Consider the following 21,744-nt stretch of genomic DNA (forward strand, 5'->3'; position numbering starts at 1 on the left):
TATTCCCAGTGTGCGCCCTAGAATGTTCTGCGCATGCTCTGTGTGGAAGCGTGTTTGGGTCGGATGGGTCTCTAGCTAGGTAGGTAGCTTCCAGCTAGCAAGTTGGAAATTTTGCAAGTCATGGTGGGCCATTCAATTGGGAAAGAGGGAGGATAGTGTCATTGAACAATCGTATTAAACGTTTTGATAAAACTACAGGATTTTACTCATGGTAACAGAAGGTGGTCGACTTCAGACCGCAAAGACACATTAATAAAAAACTCGTAAGTATAAGTATAAAATACGGTTTTGGACAGCTGGCGCCAGCTAGCCTCCACTAGCATTAATGTTAAAGTAACGTTAGCCTGGAGGTGGTGGTGATTTGAGTGTTTTAATCAACCCAGCCCAAGTCATATGATGTATTTACCCGTTATAGCTTTGTGCGTTTTGAGAGCTTTAACCCAAATAGCTTGTCAAATGTAAAAGTGCGTGTGAAATACATTAGAATGCATTGAAATATCCTAGCTAGGTGTAGCTAGCACTTTAGCACACCCCTCCCGTGTTCCCGTGGACCACCTCTGCCTCTTCCCCATTGGTTAGAATGTATTCGAACCCCATGTCACAACCGCATCGGAGGTTTCTGATTGGTTCATCCGCCTATCAATCATTTTTGCGCCACTTGTTGCTAGGGAGGATGCTTGATGCCGACAGCGGAAGTGAGCCGCTGTCAACACACTCGTAGTGGGCGTCTGGTTCTGGCTTGATACCGGTAGCACTGATGTTTAGCCAGCTAGCTGAGAGTCTGAGACCTCCAGTCATCATTTACAGTTATGTCAGTTATGATTGATAATATAACTAGCTTGCATAACCTCTTTAATGTATGTAGGGTATTCCTGCACGATGTTAGTTGTTCACTTCAGTGACAGACTGGGTGGTTAGTGCGGACAGACCGGCATGGGACAGCAAATCCTAGTAATGTTCCTACTATAGCATCCCTCTTTCACCTTCACACCAGTCTACTGCCTTATATATATATATATATATGTATATATATATATATATTCTGTACTGTCTGGGAGACGCTTTCCAGTGTCGATTAACTGTCATGTCTGTACAGTTATAACTATTATAGCCAGCTAGTGACTGATGTCCAACTTCAGGACAGGCAGATACTAGCTAGCTAGGCAAGGATTTGTTGGATTACTATTAGGACATGGCTGTGGATTATTTATGTTTTTACATAACGTTATTTAAAAAGAGGGCGATGGTTTCTGTCATTTGGAAGAAGAGCTCAGTTCTGCAGTTGATTCTTGAAGGATCTGCTGATGTTGGCAGTGTATAGTCACATTTCATCTTGTTTTTACAGTGCTTGAATCTATGCAGCTTATAGCCTATCGACATATTATGTCGATGTTATGTAATGCATAAAAATGACTACGTGGAAATAGAAGACCAACAATAACTCTTAGAAAGTTGAATAAAATTTGATTTGTAATAGGCCTATATAAATACTACATAAACCTTAACTTCCTCTCTGTCTCTCTTTGATACAGGTATGGAAGGACCTACTGACAAAAAATACCTGGAACCACAATTTATTTTTGATTGATATTCGACTCACTAAATTCAAATGAACATTTTCCATCTAGAAGGATACAGACGTTCAAAAGACCCACCCCGCACCATCCTATTTCAAATTTCATATTTTTCATTTTCTTATCACAATCCTGCTGTAATAGTGTCCAGTATTGCTGCGCTGTAGTTTGTCCCGTTTTTATTTTATTTTTTTTACTTTCACTTTTTGTTCCTTTGTAAAGAAATGCTTTACCTGAAAAAGTACTTCACAGAGGGCCTGATTCAGTTCACCATCCTTCTGAGCCTCATTGGGGTGCGGGTGGACGTGGATAGCTACCTGAACAATCAGCTGCCCCCACTGCGAGAGATCATCCTGGGCCCCAGCTCAGCCTACACCCAGACACAGTTCCACAACCTCCGCAACACGCTGGACGGCTATGGCATCCATCCCAAGAGTGTGGACCTCGACCAGTTCTTTACCACCCGCCGGCTACTGAACCAGGTGCGCTCTCTGGATCGCCTGTCGGTGCCCAGTACTGAGCTGAGCGCTTGGCTGGTGCACCGTGACCCTGAGACTGTGGTGTCCGCCACCAGCCAGTCCGGCCCCAGCATCACCCTGGACAATGGGGCCGGCCTAGAGGACGTGAACAACCCTGAAGCCCCGGCCATGAGGGGAGGAGGCGGAGCGCCTGAGTCCACCTACAGCCTGAGTGGAGCCGACAGCCAGGGAGCCGTGGCCCCCGAGGACAGCCAGGAGCAAGGCACCAGGGACAGCAACGATGACCTCACCAAAGAGGTATTTAAAACATGAGCTCACCCCTTCTCTGCCACAGTAGAGGCAAGCTTGGGCATAGTGAGGATATAGCCTACTGATATCAGGTCTACAGGGTTTTTCTTGGCTCAGAATGGGTCTTTGGGGGGTGGTGCGCAAACAATTTTTGGGGGAAACCTCTGTTTTATGCGGAGTAGTCTACCAGCATATATAGACCTATATTCTTTGCTGTCGTTCTGACTGAGCTCACTTTTCACAGTCGCGGGAAATCTCCCGACATGACACAAAATGGATATGAAGACAATGTTTAAGATACTGATAACCTGTCTATTAATGATCTCGATTACTAGTGGTCCAAACCATGGACAATGCAAGAAAGAGGGATGGGCTGCACTTGAAACAAGCTATCAAATACATTTGAAAAGGATTTGAATTGCTATTTTTATTCTACATTTTTAGCATTTTGGCACTGGTGGTTTTCCTTTGGCTCTGGCTAAAATCTCTTTGAGGGGGCACCAAAAAATCCTCTATGCAGGAAAACCCCTGGTCTAGTGATCTGAGTTCAGCTCAACTCACTGTGGCGTGCTACTTACCTCAATGAGATATGTGCAGTTTCTATGTTGTTAATTGGTGTCTTCTGCAATTATTGATATCTATTGGGGGGGAGGCATCCAGTCATAGGACTACATGATTACATGCCACACACTAAGCCATTGTTAAAGCTCTGTAATGAGCGGAGTCTCTCACTGGGTCACATGATCCCATGCTAGTAAAGTTGCCACGCTTGCATGAGGTGGCTCAGGCTTCTTGTTACATGATCTGTCACAGATGCTGCTAGAAGGATCTCAGGTGGAAAATTAAGGTTAAGGCGTACATCACCTTGGACATGTAAATATACCTACGCTATAAACGCAAATCCTCCCCTGGCCTCATAGAAATGCACCGGAAAGCCTTTAACCGCCATCTTGTGCTACACTTAAGGCATCAGACGGAAGTTTTATGGTCTTTAACAGTAGTTGTATAGTCTTTATTTGTAATCACCAGTGCATGAAAAAAATATCAATAACTATCAAAGACGGCAAAACCTTTGTCTGATGCCGTAGGTTACGTGTAGTACAAGATGGAGGCTAAATGCTTTCCAATGCATTTCTATTGCAGGTCCTTATATCTCTATTGTAGCCTTCCTTATATCTCTATATGAACTGCCACATCTTTTACAGGACATTGATTTGATTGACATCCTGTGGCGACAGGACATCGACCTCGGGGCAGGAAGGGAAGTGTTCAACTACACCAGCCGCCAGAAAGAGAGCGAGGAGGAGAAGCCCAGCCCCGCCGAGAGCGAGGACGGGGCCGAGGCCGAGGCGCGGGACAGCTGGAGGAACGGAGTCAACCTCCAGGAGGCCCCGCCCGTGGACGGCGAGACCGGGGAGAGCATACCAGAACAAGTACGTACCGTTCGTCTAGAAACACGTTCCCCGATAGCACGCTGTGATCAAGGCCTCCGTCGTCATACGCTACGCAACATAGGCCTAGTGTTTACCATGGCTTAAAAATACGTGATATACTATCTACTGTTCCCTGGAAAATATTTGCTTGTGAGCTGTGTATGTTGATTTCCTTGCAGTGCAAAATAGTTCACAAAAGCACACTAATACAAACAATGAATTATACTAGGTGCCGGACAGAAGTGCAGTACATAAACGGAAAGATAGTCCACTTACTAGATAAGCCATAAATAAACCTTTATGACCACCATCACTGTACTGTCTCCCTCAGCTCCCAGGCCTTGGCACTCAGACGTCACTGTCCCTGCAAGAATGCCTAAGGCTGCTGGAGGCCACCTTCCCATTTGGAGAAGAGTCTGAGGTGAATAGTAGAGGTGGTGGGAAAAATCGATTCATGTAAGAGTCACGATTCTATTCTCTACGATTATCGATCAATTCACAAATTCGGGAAAAATCTCATTTTTCCCCCCCTAAATTTATTTTCTGATTTTATCCCGTTTTCACCCGATTTGGTTTTCACTCAGTTTTTTGCACTACAGTTCCACCTCAACAAAGGTTGTATGGTTGGCTGGCAGTCCAGCAGGGGTGCAATCATTTTGCACTTGGGGTGTATTACTGGGGTTACTGTAGTCAAATTGTGGAAAAGTCATTGAAAATTATAATCACATCAAACATAATCGAAAGTCGTTTTGAAATCGAATCGTGACACCGAGAATCGAAATCGAATCGTGAGATTACTGATTCCCACCCCTAGTGAATAGCCAGTGATCAAATAAAAACACTACCTGATAAGTACATGATTTTCAGTAAACCTTGGTAGTATATTACTATGTTTCCTCTATGTTAAAATTCTGCTAAAATCGCAATAATTTGAACGATTGGTATTCAAGGTTAACGTCTGTGCGTTTCTATCAGTTCCCTGGCCCAGTCGTCACCCCTGAGCTCGGGGTCTCCAGTGAAGAGGCTCCGTCCACGTCTCAGGGGCTCCCTCTGCCTCCACCGCTGCTTCAGCCCGAGCCCCAGTTGGACCTGGAGCAACAGTGGCAAGACATCATGGCCATCATGGAGCTCCAGGTAAGCACTTCAAACCTAACCCTCTCCAGGTATTCACTGTGTCTCCTGGTTCCAATCTTAAAACCTAACCCTCTCCAGGTATTCAGTGTGTCTCCTGGTTCCAGTCTTAAAACCTAATCCCCTCTAGGTTTCAGTGCGTCTCCTCTGACAGAAATGTTCTTTTTCTCAGGAAATGGAAGTTAACAACACCTCAGAGAGCTCCCTCCTCAGCTCCAACACTCACAGCGCTAGCAACGCTAGCACTGTAGCCGAGTCAGGCTCCACTACTGCAAGCTTTGGACATTCTCGCTCCACTCTCATAAACCAGGACGTTAGCCTTCACCAGGCCTCCCTTCCTAGCTGCAGCCAGGACTTCCCCACCCTTTTCAACCCTCAGCTGGATGCTACCAGCACCCCACGGCCCCCCATGCTTAGACTCTCCTCCAGCAACTCCTCCAATGTTAACTCTACCTTTGGAGCCACTAACCTTACTGGACTCTTTCTCCCACCACCTCTGAACAGTACCAACAACATCACTTCCACCCCTGTGCTGCCAGATCCTTTCAGTAGTTTGCTGGAAGAGTCTATGCTTGATGAGATCAGCCTCCTGGACCTAGCCATGGAGGAGGGCTTCAGCCAGGCCCAGGCCTCTCAGCTGGAAGACGAGCTGGACTCTGACTCGGGTCTCTCCCTGGACTCTAGCCGTAGTCCGGCCTCACCGAGCAGCTCGGAGACCTCCTGCTCATCCGCAGCCTCCTCCTCCTCCACCTCTGCCACCTTCTCAGAGGAAGGGGCTGTGGGATACAGCACAGACTCTGAAGCAGCGACTGTGGAAACTGAAGAAGGTGCTGTTGGGGGATACCAGCCGGAGTACAGCAAGCTGTGCCGCATGAGCTACCAGGACCCCTCCCAGTTCCATGGGCTCCCTCAGCTCGACGGCATCAACCACAATCACACTTACAACCTGCCACTGTCTTCGTCGTTCTCCGAACACCCGGAGCTACCCATTCCAACGAGCAAGAAAGTGGGTCGCGACAAACAGCAGTCTAAGCTTCAGCCCCCGCAGGACTTCCTGGACAAGCAGTCCAGTCGTGACGAACGCAGGGCCCGAACCATGAAGATCCCGTTCTCCAACGAAAAGATCATCAACCTGCCCGTGGAAGAGTTCAACGAGCTTCTGGCCAAGCACCACCTGAGCGAGGCCCAGCTGGCCCTCATCCGTGACATCCGCAGGCGCGGCAAGAACAAGATGGCCGCCCAGAACTGCCGCAAGCGCAAGCTGGACACCATCATCAACTTGGAGCAAGGGGTCCACGACCTGAGGCGCGACAAGGCGCGCCTGCTGAAGGAGAAGATGGAGTTCATTCGCTCCATACGACAGATGAAGCAGAAGGTCCAGAGCCTCTACCAGGAGGTGTTCACCCAGCTCCGGGACGAGGAGGGCCGGCCCTACCCGCCCAGCGAGTACTCGCTCCAGCACGGCGCCGACGGCAGCGTGCTCATCACGCCTCGCGGCGTGGCGGCCGAGCAGACGCGGAAGCCCGACAAGAAACAGAAGGACAAAAAGAAGTGAGAGGCAAAAAGTTCCTGCCTATTCTTTCATTTTTGCTAAATCGACGAGAAAGATTTCTGCAGACGCAAGAGAGGTGTCCCTTTTTTTCTTTGAGAAGATTCTGGCGAGAAGAAAAATAGCATTGTTGACTACTCTTCCTGCATTAGTTTTTATTCTCCTTTCCCTTCTATTGTTCCTGTGTTTTCTCCTGAAAACAACGTTGAGGCAGAAAGTTCTTCATTTGAGTACTGATTTTTTTGTTGTTTAGGTGAACAAAAAAAGGAATGAACAAGGAAAAGAAGGATTGGAAAGGACATCTGAAGAGCTATTTGAAATATAACCTGCTCTGGATCCTGTCACGATGACGAGGAAGAAGATTAGCCATTATGTCATGTGTTATGAGGTGAAGGGACTGGTATCAAGTGAAGTCAGAAAAGCACTCGGCCAATGGAAGGTGTGGTGGAGTGGCGGTGGAGACGTATTATTAGTCTGATTTGAAGGGACTAATACGAGACCATATCTCTCCTTGGGAACTTTGGAGTGATTGGTGACGTAATTGAGGCGTAACATGTTGCACATGTTCTAGAAGGCAAAGATAAACTTAGGAATGGATTTTGAGAGTAGAGAGAGAGTGTTGAAGAGTTGAAATACCAAAGGATGTAAAGCAAGTCCATATCTAGGATATAATTAACACCACTACTAACCAAAGGGTGTATGGTGCACTTCACTGGTTCTCTACGTGACTATCTAGGGTAGTGACACTGCACTCGGTCAATGTGTGTAATGCATCTCGAATACCAGTTTTTAATAGGACAATGTCAACCACTTTAAGTTGCTGGTCCCCTTAGAGATTGAATTTGACATGTAGAGAGCTAGGACACTGAGGCTAAGAAAGCGTTCTTGGGCTGGCCATCATCGAGAGGCCATACGATGGTGAGGCATGACCGGTACAAGGGATGGACCCGGAGGACAGAGGCACACACTGCATTACGACTGTAGCAGCTTCTGTATACCTATACATAGCACTGCAATTTGTCCCTCTTAAGGCTTGGCTGTATGCATTTTTGCTGTGTCTTTCTGGCTATTCCTTTGCTGCAGGTTTAAAGACGCAATTGTTAAGTCACCAACACCTGCTCATAATCTGCATTTATTAGCTACAGTAGGTTATTGATTCCATAAGAGTTATCACTGGTAACTAAGAGGCCAACCAGCCAACGACGAGGGGGGAAGCCAGGGCCAACGAGTTGACACAACAATTTCCCCTCGGGGATAAATAAAGTATCTATCTTATCTATTGGGCTAGCTTCATCTGAAAGGTTTACACACTCACCCATTATTGCGTCAAACAGCCCGTTTTGTGCCGGTTATCACATATTAGGTCAGTTGAACTCGCATCACTGATTGTGGTCTATCCTCTTAACTAAGTACTGTATGAGTCCCAACCCGCTGCTCAAGCTCCACCTGTTCACAATTCAAACCCATCACTCAAGTTACTTGGATTGGTTTCTTGGATTGTGACTAGAGTAAGCATTAACCAGTTACAAAAGTCCAGTAATTGCAGCAGTGGTAGCCTATGGAAGAATTACTTGGTAATTTTGTCATTCTGTTGATAGCTACCATGGGGGAACTGACAAGATTCAGTTTATTTTTAACTGCTGTAATACCCTAGCTGTCAGCTATGATAGTAAAGTCATAAGTTCTGTGTTGTTAACGAAAGTGAAACCATTGATTCAGATGGAGCGATCTGACAAGTAGAATGTGTGAAGTGAACACCCAATTTTCAATGCCTTTGTTGCACAAGCATCCATCTTGATTTAAGGGTTTGAGAACAAAGGTTATTGTACTGTTTTCACAACGTTGGAAGTGCTATTGCCTGTGTTTGTGTTTTTAACGGGGTTAACAATTGTGTCTCAGCACGAAACCCCGAATAGAAAATACGCTAAAAATAGGCAGTTTTATGCAGCAGAGGCTATTACATTTGAGTCCTATTTTGAACTCAAATAGTTGTGCATTGACAAGACTGTCATATGTATTCACATGATTTCCATGGTTCTTGTCATCAATGCCCACTAAGGAAATCAAGTACAGTAAAACACGTTTTGTGTGGTAATGACCATGTTGCTGGAAATGCATTGCATTTTTCCTGTTTCCATATTAATGGATGTGAAAGAACAGAGGGTATTATGTTAAGTCCTCTCATTTGAATTGCTAAACATTTGACATGATATTCAGGCATGTATTTCAATCCTTGATTGGAAATGTCCACTTAATGCAACATCCACTATTCAGTTACTGCCATCTTAGTGCACTGCTTTTGTTAAATGTCTTGTTTTTTTGTTCTGTAAATATTTTCATGTTTTTTGTGTCTGTCTTTTGTGTTTTTGTCTTAATTTTTCTGTCGTTTGTAAATGGTTTTTCTCAGCCTACTCACTCCTGCTTTGAGTTTGGTTGTAGATTCCCCTCCTTGATTTTCATTGAAATGTTTGCTGGCAATCTGGGATTGTTCTTTTTTTTGATTAATAAAGTGTCTTTATTTTCATCTGTGATTGCGCATCATTGGTGTCATTCATTTTTAAGACAAATGTCAAGTACTGGTATTTATCTCGAACTGTGTGATTAATTCAAGAATTATAATTTTAAATGTTTCATAATTTCTTGTAAAACAAAAAGAAAAAAACATGATTGAGACAAGATTTGTAACAAAAAGTGGTTTATTTTCCAAAAACAGACAAGCAAGATCATGAAAATGTGAAATGAGAATGATAATGAACATCATATCATAATCAGATTTATTTAGCTAAGTTGGTAGTAAAGGAAGCATTACTTTCAAACATGTTTCGTCTTCACTATACACCACTATACATCTCAAGATGAGTAAATAAGAACAATGTTTTGCACCAAAAGCTTCAAAACATTTAGACACAAAATGGCATCACTATCTTGTTTGTAAAACCATGTCAACATCTCCACAGTACAATGTCATAGCAAAATGACTTGGAACAAGTGTTGTATGAAAGTCTTCTTGCAGTATGCCAATAAACCATCACTGGAGTGAGTATTAACAACATAACACTGAATTTTACATTTCCTCTGGGCTGGGTTACTCAAGCGTAGCCTTACAACATACGGTATATCCAGAAACAGTACATTTGAACCAAGTGGGTGATGAAGCCAGAACACAGATTCCAAAAGGTGTCTTGCTTGCCCCAGTAGCTGTCTAAAGTCCTCCACACTACCTCTAGTGTTCAATACGAATGTGTATTCAATACTAATGTTTAATCTCTTTAAACCCTTTTTTTTTTTAGTCCTTGTCGTCCTTTTTCTCCTCCTCATTGGGATAGGAGTGCCATGTGAGCCGCTCCTCATAGAAGGAGATGACCGCCTGTGGACACTTGACGTTTGCCTCCTTGGCAGTCACTAGGTCAGCCTCATCTGAATGTTTCCTATAGGAACAGGTGATGAGGACAAAACCTTGAGTGGCGCACATTGATGTACTAGAAAGACCTTTGCTCATGCGTGCAACTGCCGTCAAACTCACAGAATCAAAGTATATAATCGGCGTTAGCTTTCGCTAAGGTGGCATTTGATTAGGACTTTATGACCATGTAATACAAGGGCATACCAACCATTTCATTAGGAACATGAGTTCCCCAGTAGAGTCAGTGGCACCAATAATCCTCTCTGGATCCAAACCACGAGCAAATCCCCTTAGTTTCTCTGGCTGGAAGACAAGATTCAACTCCAGTCAATTCCTGCGTTCCGGTTGTCAAACTTTAGCCTGAAGTGTGCACTTGTCCATTTCACTCCCTAGTATTGGAGCATGTGCTTAACCTGTCCTACTCCTCAATGAATACTAGCAGAGTGGTTTAGGGTTGGATAATGACAGGATCCCACTGGGTGAACAACCGATTTCAGAAATTTCATTTTGATGTTGTAGACAATGTTAAGGCAACACTATAAGCTATTTATAAGAATTTATTTATAGGTTATAAGTATCTGGTGTACCGTAGAGTGGAAATAATTTAGTTCAAATGGAAAGCGTTTACATTCAACCATGAACATGACCAGCAGGCCTTTACAAAAAAGCTTTAATCAGTAAACTAAATTCAAATCGATTTTATTTGTCATATGCAAAGTTTACAAAACAGAATGAAATGCATACTTGAATGTTCAACAAAGCAATATCATCATCATCATCAACGGTATACTGAATGCATGGACATCACTATTACAGACAGTGAAAACACACTACTTTTGTGGCGCTGTGTTGGGAGCAGACCGACTTCTGACAGGAGGAGCATGTCTGAGTCGCGCCCCTGCCTTTATTGCGGGTGCAAATAGAACAGCCTTTGCTGCTGCGATTGGGCTCTGAGTGTTGCATCTTTACAGCAGGTTTTTTGCTCACACCCTTCCCTGGCTTCTCAGCCCTGGTGGGGGTGCGGGGTTTGGGCGCTGCTCTGGTCGGGGTGCGGGGTTTGGGCGCTGCTCTGGCCGGGGTGCGGGGTTTACGGGTCGGAGTGGTTCTCCGGCCCGTGGGCGGCTTCACGCGGGCATGGTTTGCCTTTTTCACTAACGCCCCCCGGTGGCTGCGACGACTCCCTTCGGATGTCTTCCGTTCAGGACAGGATGCCGCAATGACAAAAACATTGACATAGGTTTAGTCGTTCGACAGAATACTTACATTTTGGAAGGATCCATACATTTTGGAAGAGCGTTTTATAAGAGAAGCTGAAATAAGCTAACTGCGACGAGAGAGTGAGTGTGTGTGTGTGTGTGTGTGTGTGTGTGTGTGCGCGTGTCTGCCATCCTCATACACTCTGAATCCGAATCCAGCATCGCATCCCCTGCAGGTGCTAAAGAAGGTATAGGGTTATAAAACCGTGGTATCTTTCCAATTAAGATCTGGACACGCGTCCCACCTGCCTCGGCAATCAACCAGGTGTAGTTGGTGCCAGCTCAATAGATTTCTTTTTACAGATCTTCTCATATCTGCATAGCTTACATCAAACACCCCCAATAGCCCTCTTTCCCCGTTATGAAACGATGGCATCGTTCGGCATTAACGATCTTTGGGTGAGAATCTAGACATCGTCCAACCCTAGAGCAGACAAGTGCACACTTCGGGGGAAAAGGTCGTGAATTGGGACACAGGGAACGAGAACATGATGATGTTATCTGTACACGATGGCCATGGGGACTCACATCGTCTTTTTTCTTCTTCGCTCGACTTTCTTCTCCATCTCCACTGGCCTCTGCTGCCTTCCTCTTGCCTGTTGACTCACTGGCCGTTTTCTGAGATTTCATATACTCTCCGATAAGGTCCGGGCAATCCAAATTATCCTCTGGCTCCCAAGTATTGTCATCCCTGAAGAGGAAACATAAACGAGCGGACCAAAAATTAAAACATCCATAGGTTGACTAGTTGACTAGTCCAATCACAAGCATTGGCCAACCAATCGCAAGTATTTTTTTCCCCCAATCACAAGTACGAGCACTCAATGACATCAGCAGAGCCCGAACCAAAGCAAGTGGATGTCATCATTACATGTATAAAACTCACTCTGTAAATCCTTTCCACTTGAGGAGGAACTCCACTCTCCCTTTCACCACCCGCCGGTTCAACACCTTCTCCACCACATATTCTTCCTCCTCCTCCTCCTCCTCGACCGCATTCTCTGCCTTCTTATCCTTCTCTTCCGTTGTCATGTTGACCTCAGACTGGGCGGGGTCTGTAGGTGCAGGGATAATGAGCAAAGTATCATCAGTTTTCAGCACAGACAATTATGCAAATGTGAGAATTTTCATGTCTCTACTCCAGAGCGAACAATTATCAAGCTTATCCACTGCTCTTTGTTAACAGTGAAACTTGTTCTGAATTCTCATTAAACTTGCATATTGAAACACAATTGGTGTTTTGGATGGAAATCCCAAAACAGTAGCTAATGTCCAATGAATAAGCAACTACTGAGAAAGTAATAGTGGAAATCACCTCCCTTATCCAGAAAATAAACACAAATAGTGAAATGTTATATGTATATATTTGAAAATGATATCACACCTTCTGCAACAGCGGGAGCATCGTTAGAGGGTTCCGAATCCTGGTTCATACTGATCAGGTAGACCTTGGGACGAGCAGGTTCCTGGTCAGTAGGATGTAATGGGAAACAGGAGAAAGAAAAGCATGTCATTAATAAACACAAACTTAGTATTATCTCAATCTAATTCATTAGTTCACAAGTGTTGATTTATTTAATTTTGAGCGCTAGCTAACGTTAACCAACTAGCCAACATTAGCTAGCCGATTCAAACGACGGCAACCATGCGAGCGATGCTGCACAGCTGGTAACATCTGGAAAGCGAATAAAAAACAAAGGGCAGCTTGTAATGTTTTTGTTTTATGAGAATATATATCACATATTAATCTAAGCTATGTAGTGCATGTATTATTAATGTTTTAACTAGCTAGTTTGCGTTATAACTACAATATTATTGCTGGCTGCAGCAATGTTACCTCCGGATGAATCTCGGAGAGCGCGAAACACACTTTTCCTCCTCCATGTTGGCTTCTATAGACAACAAAAGCTGCACAAACACCAGACCTTAAACACATGCATTTAAGCCCGTTTAAGACCACACTTAAATGCATGTCAAGTCTTAAATGCATGCAAAGTCTTTAAGAGAACATGTGTTTGCAAAATGCAACCCAGTTTATCATTTTTGAATGATAACGTTCCTCGGCGCTGTGCCGACCTAGCTAGCATGCTAACGTTAGCACGCTCATTCCCAAACACATGTTTATAGAAGCAAGCAAGGATGCAACTCACCTACAACCTAACGTTTTCTTCGGGTTTAGTTTAATTACAATTTTACTTTATACTTACGATTAATCCGATGGGTAAAGTAACCTCTGATTTTGAATATGTGCACACCTATTCAATCAAATGTAGCTAAGGGTGCGCAAATGGCAGAAATGTTCTAGTTTCCGCCCCCTTCGTGGTCTCCTTGTCTCATTCATAGAAAAATGGCGCGGTGCGTCCCAGAATGGAGGGTCGTTTTGTCCCTGCTCTACTCGACATCTCTCAGTGTATGAGTGGTTAATCTGAGCTAAATTAGTCACATATCGATGAATTCTGCATGTAATAGCAAATCTACGCGTGCATTTTTCACCATCGCCTCATAATGTGTGCAAGTGGAGCTCAGAGCAACGCCATGGGTTGTCACCACAATCAATCAATATATTGTAATAGTTAATAAGGGATTAGTATGTGCATAAAATAATAACCAGCCTTGATTTTGTGCAGAGTATAGGCCTATTTCGTTCGAGATAACACGGTTTGATGTTTGCTGCTCCGCCCCTACAGTTTGCCCGGGCGGACATTATGTTACCTGCTATAAAAGGCCATACAAAATGAACGTACCCTTTGTACAAAAGTACGAAAAAGTGCCGCTTTGGAGTTGGAGACGATTCAAAAAGTACGCAGATCTAAGCAAGCTGTGGTAACAGTTAGCTAGTTCGTGTGTAAAACGGCTCGCTATTGTATTTCGAAATGCGAGTTGAGTTGCTAAAGAAAATGTACAATGGCTAACGGCTAGATCAAAGAGTATGGAATGCCAAGAGGGACAGTTATGTGAACTTTTGGCACCCGCCTGAAGAGGGTGCTCGCGTAACGTTTCCGCCATTATGGACTGTCAGTTTGGACTGGACAGTTTCCTGAGAGAGAGAGACGCTGCCTTGCCTTTTTATAGATGTAAACTGCGTTGATCTGAAAGGTGAGTTTATTGTCAATGATTGTTCCCAGGTATTAAAGCAAGTGGCCTGTTCCATCGAATGAGTAACTATAGTGCCTCTAGTATTTCTGCAGGTTTAATTGTATATATTCATGCAGATAAAATAAAAAGTGTGAGATCGTAATAGTGGGAATTCCTGATAATTTATTATTGAATAAACTGAAGTATCAACACGAAAAAGTGAGTGCATGACAGCCAACAGTGCAGCACAAACCTGACAGTATAAAATGGCGGCGGCCCTGCTCAGCAGCTGGGTGTATTGGTTCCATAGCAGAATCAATGGAGTGTCTCCTCTTGGCATTCCATACTCTTTGGCTAGATGGGGAACAGCTACGGCCTGTAAAAGGCTAGTTCCCATATATGCAGAGACCGGTCTAACCCTGACCTAAATGGTAGTGATGTTAGGTATGAGACCGAAGTTCCGAGGCGTTTTGTCGAGTAGGTAGGCGGATCCAGATGAAGCCCCGTATCGAGACCATGGATGTATTAATATAATAATAAACGTGCTTCCCTTATATGCAGCACGCGCCAATTAGGTTCGGCATACAGGTGTAGCTAAGATAACAATCAGTGATGAAGTTGTCAATCAAAATCTGTTATATCAGTATGTGTCATATATTGGCTGCTCTAAATGATCTTTGCCAGCAGGTGTCAGTAGCGAACAAAGGTATTAAATTTTGGCTTCGAGTAATGAATCTTTTTGCGATACAATGTGCCTAAAAGGCTCGGTGCTTCAGAAAGCCTCGTTTCGCCATCACTACTAAATGGCCTCTGCGTTAATGGGAACTAGCCATTACCGCCCTTCTACACCGACCGCAGTTGTACCCCTTCCATGGATGTATTAATAGAACAGAATAGACCCCTTCTAACCACGACGTACAATGGGTTGAGGGGCGTGTTTTCCGCTCCCGTCCCCTTTTAAAACGCGGCACCACCCGGAAACGGATGTTGCGTAAACACACCTTTACTTTGGTGCGGCGGTCATGTGAATGAAGAGGTGTGTTGTTGTTGATGAACGCAAGAAGATCATCGCTTGAGAAACGTTAACTTGCATAACATAATTTTCACGAATTCAAAACAAACAACAAACTATCGGAACTTAGCCATCTGTCTAGCTGGCTGTCTTTGGATAACTGGATGAGCTAACTACCATTTGAAAGTAAGTAGTCTACGTTATGTTAGCAGCTAACGTTAGTTCCGTTAGCTAAGTCATTCGTATGCCGATAAGTGTTTTTTTATTGTTATCTAACGTTAAAGTAAAGCTCACGTTAGCTATCGCTTTAATGTGAAAACCTCCTTAGTGGAGGTTATAACGAGAGAGAGAGAGAGAGAGGGAGAGAGAGGGAGAGAGAGACGGAGAGAGAGACGGAGAGAGGGAGTGAGAGAGGGAGAGTAAGAGAGAGAGGGAGAGACAGAGAGAGAGGGAGAGACAGAGAGAGACAGGGAGAGTGAGAGAGGGAGAGAGAGAGAGGGAGAGAGAGACGGAGAGAGAGAGAGAGGGAGTGAGAGAGGGAGAGTAAGAGAGAGAGCGAGAGACAGAGAGAGACAGGGAGAGTGAGAGAGGGAGAGTGAGAGAGGGAGAGAGAGAGTGAGAGAGAGAGAGAGAGAGAGAAGGGGCTTGTCGGAGAGAGAGAGACGGAGAGAGAGGGAGAGTAAGAGAGAGGGAGAGAGAGAGAGACAGGGAGAGTGAGAGAGACAGGGAGAGTGAGAGGGAGAGACAGAGAGAGGGAGGGAGAGAGGGAGGGAGAGAGAGAGAGAGAGAGAGAGAAGGGGCTTGTCGGAGAGAGAGAGACGGAGAGAGAGGGAGTGAGAGAGGGAGAGTAAGAGAGAGAGGGAGAGAGAGAGAGACAGGGAGAGTGAGAGAGACAGGGAGAGGGAGAGACAGAGAGAGAGAGAGAGAGAGTGAGGGAGAGAGGGAGGGAGAGAGAGAGACTTGTCAAAGGAAAAGGGGCAGTTCTCAGGGGGCAGTTTCTGTTCTGCCACAGCCAGCCTCCCTAGGAGCTGCCACAGGTTTTCTCCTCGCGACCCTTTCTCTTCACGGCTCCAATGGCTCTGCATAGCAAAGAAAGAGTGAGAAGAAACAGACGTTCTGAAATGGAAATGAGATTTTCCACAAAACTATCGGTGCTTTGGAAACGTTGTCCTCTTGAAGGTAGAGGACTTATGTGAGTGCAACGACTGGGGCATGATTGGGGAAACCTAGAGGTTTATCAGGTCAGCGAGTGGAAAAAGTTTTTCCGGGAATAACGTCTGAGCAACAGTTAACTGTTGACTGGGACATATATTGGTTGTTGAATTGTATTATGTCTTTGCTTTTGCAGATGTCTCCAGTGCAATGCACCCAACGGCAGGATGATTAAAAATCAAGAAGAAGATGTAAGATACCACATTCCTTCTCCCCCTGTTTATTATAGAAAAGAGAACCTTTGAGAGTATGGCCTATATACACACTAGCTTGGCTATTATTTTTAATAGGAATGAATGGGGGAAAAAATGGAACTTGAAACATTGTTGGATGAAATAAGGATACAGGCAACAGATTATAAAAGCGTACATATCCCTTACTCACAGCTCGGTGATGAAAATGGCTGTTTTTCAGAGAAATGTCTGTTTACCCTGATCCTGTTGGCTGTTTCTAATTATGATGATTAGCCCCTGAGTGTGGCTGTCGGCCGGAGTTTCTGTAAGAAACTGTGTCTCCCTTCGCATAGACAAACATCCCATATGAGATAAAGATTACATTCTTATGGTTGGTACATTCTGTGGACAACAGCAATTGTTGTGGTTGGAGTAGAGACCTGGGCGTCGAACCATCGGCCGGTTATCTAAAGGCCGTGGGCTGCAGGAGAGACTAGACGAGTCCAGACCAGTCTGATCGGGGAAGGGGGGGGTGGAACGCCCCTGAACCATAAGAATCTTGCTTGAGCTCAGATGCTTTGATTTTGGGCCAGACAGCCTACAGACAGGCCAGCTGAACACTAGATGCCATCGTCTTTTGTATGCTAAACCTTCTGTAATTAAACAGCTTTTGTTTGTCGCTCAAATCCCGTGTTGGAGAGATTCATTTGGAATACACCTGGAAAAGGGACACTGGACTGTGTGGTATTGTGAGAGATTGGGGGCCGTCTTTTATTCAAATCAAAACACAACGCAGAGCTGAATAAGGACAATAATAAAAGACAACGAAAGTCAACATCGGTGTGCCGTGCCGATGCACTCTTTTAACAACAACTGTTTACAGCTGCACCTTGATGAAAACACTTGTTTGTCTCTCCAGGAGTTTATTGCGGTGCGGGTCCAAGACCCTCGGCTCCAGAGTGAGGGCTCCTGGAATTCTTATGTGGACTTCAAGATATTCCTTCATGTGAGTTGTACTCTTCTGTGAAGCTGCTGTACAACGTCAGTTGCAAACTCAAAAATGGCCATGGGAGAGCTACAGAATCCAATTCCTTGAAAGGGCTAGTTATGAACGTTATGAAGTTATGAATGTTTTTTTCTTCTAGGTGGGCATAGACAAACTATTGTGCTGTAAAATTGTTTCTCATCACAGAATGTAACGTTTACATGCTTAAGTTAGCGTTGTTTTTGGCCTGGTCGGGCCTGGTCTGTTCTGCTGAGTCATTTGGCCTGTGGTTGTGTCAGCTTTAATGCTAACACAGAGGGAAGGACATTGCCTGTCTGTGAGTCGTAGTCAGGAAATCTTCAAACATAATGTGGCCATTGTTTTAACCCGTAGCCTAGTTAAGCCTGTGTTGTTTATTTGTCAGCCGTCTCTCCCTCCTGATGTCTGACTCAGCACTGACTTCCCTAATCCAGCATGTCAATGTAAAGTCTCACACCAACAATTGACCATTGTTGCGGCTGGAACTACCTGCTTATGGGTCATTTCAATAAATGTGGGTCATTTCCAGAATGTAGCATTATCTGTATTGACTTTGCTCTAAATGTATCCAATTCAGTGAAAGCATCACTCCTAATCTGTCTGAAACAACCATTCTCCATTCTTGACCTAATCTGCTCAATAGAATTGATTCAGGTGAATTGAGTGAATCATGGCTACACAAAGTAAAATCTAGGTCCTATAAAGAAAATGATCATCAACTTTATCACTAAGAACTCCTCAATTCAGCTCAGGACAAAGGCTTGTCGGGAACAGGGAGTGGCAAGTCCTGCGTTCAGATAAGGGAAAACAATTAGAATTAAAGCTGCTACGCAGCGATGAGGCGGGGCCAGGCGATTTCAGACTAGTTTAGGAGCAATAAGCGAGAGAATAGAAAGACAACAAGAAAGTTGGCATTCCAATGTTCATTTTGCATCAGTTGAGGATTGAACTTTTAACCTCTGACACCAAGCAGACACCAAGCAACATCCTCTATCTCACTGAGCTAATTAGCAACAACTCACATTTGGCTTCACAAATTGACTAAGCCAGTCTCCAGGGTGCAGGATAAGAGGTCATAATCTGTTTCATCATAAAACACTGAACGTGTGGTATATGTAAATGCCCACAAAAAGATGTTTGTTGATTAAAGTATACACACTGAAACAAAGGATATAACAATAGAAGTTGCATCATATAATGATGGTATGCCCTTCAAAATGTGGATGAGTGGCTGAAGTGATAGAGTCTCATAATATACAACAAAGGAAAGAGAAAGCTGTTGACAGTACTGTGTATTGTAAAACATTTTGATGTATTGTAAGCTCAATTTTGATAATTCAACAATCTGGTCAATGAGTTTGTGAATGACAGTCTGAAGATCCAGTGTAGCAAGTTTGGTGTTAATTGATTGAAAAATGTGAGATGAGATGTTTATTCATTTTTACAGGCTTTGTTTGCTTTTCTTCATAATTGAACATTGACCTCAGCAGCTGTGTGCTCCACCTTCAGGTTTATTGACCTACAATGCTGGGTATAGGACTGGAGCTATGTGCAAAGTTTGGCAATTCTTTGTCCACGGGAAGTCAGACTTCAGAGGGAAATGGAGAATAATAATAATAATATTGGCAAATACAAAAGGGTTCCGGCAGCTATGCGGCCTGGCCCCTAATTATACATTAAACACCATGAACCTTTTTATTCCAGTCTTTAGAATCTGCCTTTTAATTTAGCCTAATGAAAAACATCTCTAAATGTTTAATTTTATAGCACATCATAGGTTGAGTGTGTGTGATGTTTCTGCCTTAATTAGGACGTAACATTTGAACCCTCTCGTTCCTCACAGACCAACAGCAAGGCCTTCACTGCCAAGACGTCATGCGTGCGCCGGCGCTTCAGCGAGTTCGTCTGGCTCAAAAAGAAGCTGCAGAAGAATTCTGGCCTGGTGTAAGTCTCAGCGTGATCCCAACGCGAGTGTTGCTGTGGATACCTCAGTAATGTGCTCTTCAGCGGTTGGTTCTCTGTCCCTGTCCGTCTCCCAGGCCAGTCCCAGACCTGCCCAGCAAGTCCTTCTTCTCCTTCAATAACCAGGACTTCCTGGAGAGGAGGCGCAAAGGCCTGCAGTGCTTCCTGGACAAGTTGGTGTTTAATTATATAGTCTGGTCATATACTCATTGTCATATAAAGAACCACTAATGATGATCAGAAATACTGTTGAAAGTACTGTTCTTTACTACTAGCTGTAAGTCTCTCACAAAGCTTTTTTTTATTGACTGTATATTGATCTCAGTATTGACATTTTCTGTGTGTGTGTGTGTGTGTGTGTGTTTATCTTCAGAGTTCTCCACATGACGGTGTGTCTGTCAGACAGCCAGCTCCATCTCTTCCTGCAGACCCAGCTGCCCCTGGGTCACATCCAGGACTGCGTTCAGGGCCACACCCCCTACACTGTGACAGAGGCCATCCTCACCTACGCGTCGTCCAATCGGGGCTGGGCTCAGGAGGAGGACGCGGTCCAGGAGTGGACTCTGACCGCTGTATCTTATGAATCCATGGAGAGGTAAGATTTGAATCCATGGAGATGATCCTGACCTGCAACTTTACACAGCAGGTGTAAGTTAGGGCCTTTGAACATTTACAGCTATTCTATATCTCATACTGTATGTCAATCTAAATGATGGCAATCAGCTTCACTTCCTCCGTCTCTTCTGTCCCAAAGCCCCGCCCCACATATGCCTACCTTGCCCAGTGCAGAGCCCCTCACCCCTGCGTCACCGACGTCCACTGACCCCGAGGCCGTACAGACCCTGGAGTGCATCGCCGATATCCATGACATGGACACTGTGGAGCTTCAGATCAACGAGACCGAGAACCCTTCCCTGGCCGCCACCCAGGAGGACAGCCGTGCAGAGGCTGTCCTGGAGATACGCAGCCCAGCGGAGGCTGCCTCTGCTGGAGACGGCCAGGGGGAATTAGCCCCCGACGAGGAGACCCATCAGGAGGGTCGGCAGCAGCAAACACCTGTAGAACGCCACCGTCCAGAGGGCGCTGAGGAGGAGAGCGTTGTGGTGGTGGAGAGGGCGCTGGAGGAGGAGAGCCCTGCAGATGGCGCCGAAGAGACGATTCCACACGCAGAGGTCGTCCCCGAGCCAAGCAGCCGCGAGGAGACGTGTCACGGGGATACTCTTGAAAAGCCTGTTCCAGATCCAGTCAGCCACGTGGAGCCGACTCGAGAAGACAACAGACCCGGGGCGACCGGCTCGGTCGGAGACGCCAACGAAGCCGGTCGGCGGGACGACGGCCAGGGACGCGTCGACGAGACGGAAGGACGGGAGGAAGACGACGACGCGGAGACGGTCTTAGAGGTGGAGAACGGTGACGGCGCAACCCGGGAGAAGGAGAAAACGCTCAGAGAGGGAAGTGAAGCGGAGGATGGTGAGGAGGAGGAGGAGGAGGATGAAGAGATGCTCCCAGGGGGAGTCTTCAGTCAGAACGAGGACCCTGACGGCGAGAGCAGCGGAGAGACATCATCTGATGGAAGTAGCCTTGAGGAAAGTGCGACGGAGGACGCCGGTCCGGAGAAGACGAGCCAGGTGACCAACGGGTACATGGAGACGACGCCCGAGGAGCGCCGTCAAAACACAGACGAGGCAGACGCGGAGGTCCGGGACACAGACGGCCTGAAATCAAAAACTAGCCAAGATCCATCGCTTGACGACGGCTCCGCCGAAGCCGACGATGTCCGGGAGATCGTTTGTGTCGAGGTCGGAGAGAACGAGGAAATTCTTTACATGAGCAACATTTGCCCCGCTAAAACCGTGGAGGAGACGTCCTCAGGGGTGGTAGAGGGCGTGGAGGAGATGAACATTCCGGAAATCCGAGACGGCAATCATCTGGAGTCATCCGATAACCACTGTACTGATGATATTTCGTTGTCTGTGGTGCCGGATACTGAAGCCCCCGTGAAGTGCCGTGAAAGAGAAGTCCATGAGTTTACAGCTGATGCCAGCCTGACTCTGAGCCGGGAGACAGAGCCTTAGTTACACAGCAGAGCTCACACAACCAGCTAAGCTATCCTCCCCTTCTGGTCATTGGACCACCACCACCGCTGGGCAGCAGAGGGCGCCCAAGTTCGCAA

General features: G+C 45.5%; 3 protein-coding genes across 3 annotated transcripts; 2 read left to right on the top strand and 1 right to left on the bottom strand.

The window, feature by feature from the left end:
• Positions 1–1,798: 1,798 nt before the first annotated feature.
• nfe2l1b (nfe2 like bZIP transcription factor 1b) lies at positions 1,799–6,460 on the top strand (the record flags this gene model as incomplete). Its single annotated transcript, XM_084459923.1, has 5 exons — positions 1,799–2,350; positions 3,547–3,774; positions 4,106–4,195; positions 4,750–4,908; positions 5,078–6,460. The coding sequence occupies 5 exons, from the start codon at positions 1,799–1,801 to the stop codon at positions 6,458–6,460; spliced, it is 2,412 nt and encodes an 803-aa protein (XP_084316049.1).
• A 3,280-nt stretch (positions 6,461–9,740) lies between these two features.
• On the bottom strand, positions 9,741–13,386 carry cbx1b (chromobox homolog 1b (HP1 beta homolog Drosophila); the record flags this gene model as incomplete). Its single annotated transcript, XM_084459872.1, has 6 exons — positions 13,321–13,386; positions 12,498–12,579; positions 12,000–12,168; positions 11,642–11,804; positions 10,066–10,160; positions 9,741–9,882 (listed from the first exon to the last, which is right to left on the bottom strand). Exons 2-6 carry the CDS (start codon positions 12,544–12,546, stop codon positions 9,741–9,743), a joined length of 618 nt encoding a protein of 205 aa, XP_084315998.1. The 5' UTR covers positions 12,547–12,579; positions 13,321–13,386.
• Positions 13,387–15,229: 1,843 nt separating this feature from the next.
• snx11 (sorting nexin 11) lies at positions 15,230–21,646 on the top strand (the record flags this gene model as incomplete). The annotated part of the gene is made up of 7 exons (XM_084459873.1): positions 15,230–15,386; positions 16,549–16,603; positions 17,505–17,591; positions 19,453–19,553; positions 19,649–19,744; positions 19,945–20,166; positions 20,326–21,646. Exons 2-7 carry the CDS (start codon positions 16,580–16,582, stop codon positions 21,644–21,646), a joined length of 1,851 nt encoding a protein of 616 aa, XP_084315999.1. The 5' UTR covers positions 15,230–15,386; positions 16,549–16,579.
• Positions 21,647–21,744: the final 98 nt, after the last annotated feature.

The sequence above is a fragment of the Borostomias antarcticus genome (genome assembly GCF_949987555.1).
Source record: "Borostomias antarcticus genome assembly, chromosome: 29".
NCBI lineage: Eukaryota > Metazoa > Chordata > Actinopteri > Stomiiformes > Stomiidae > Borostomias > Borostomias antarcticus.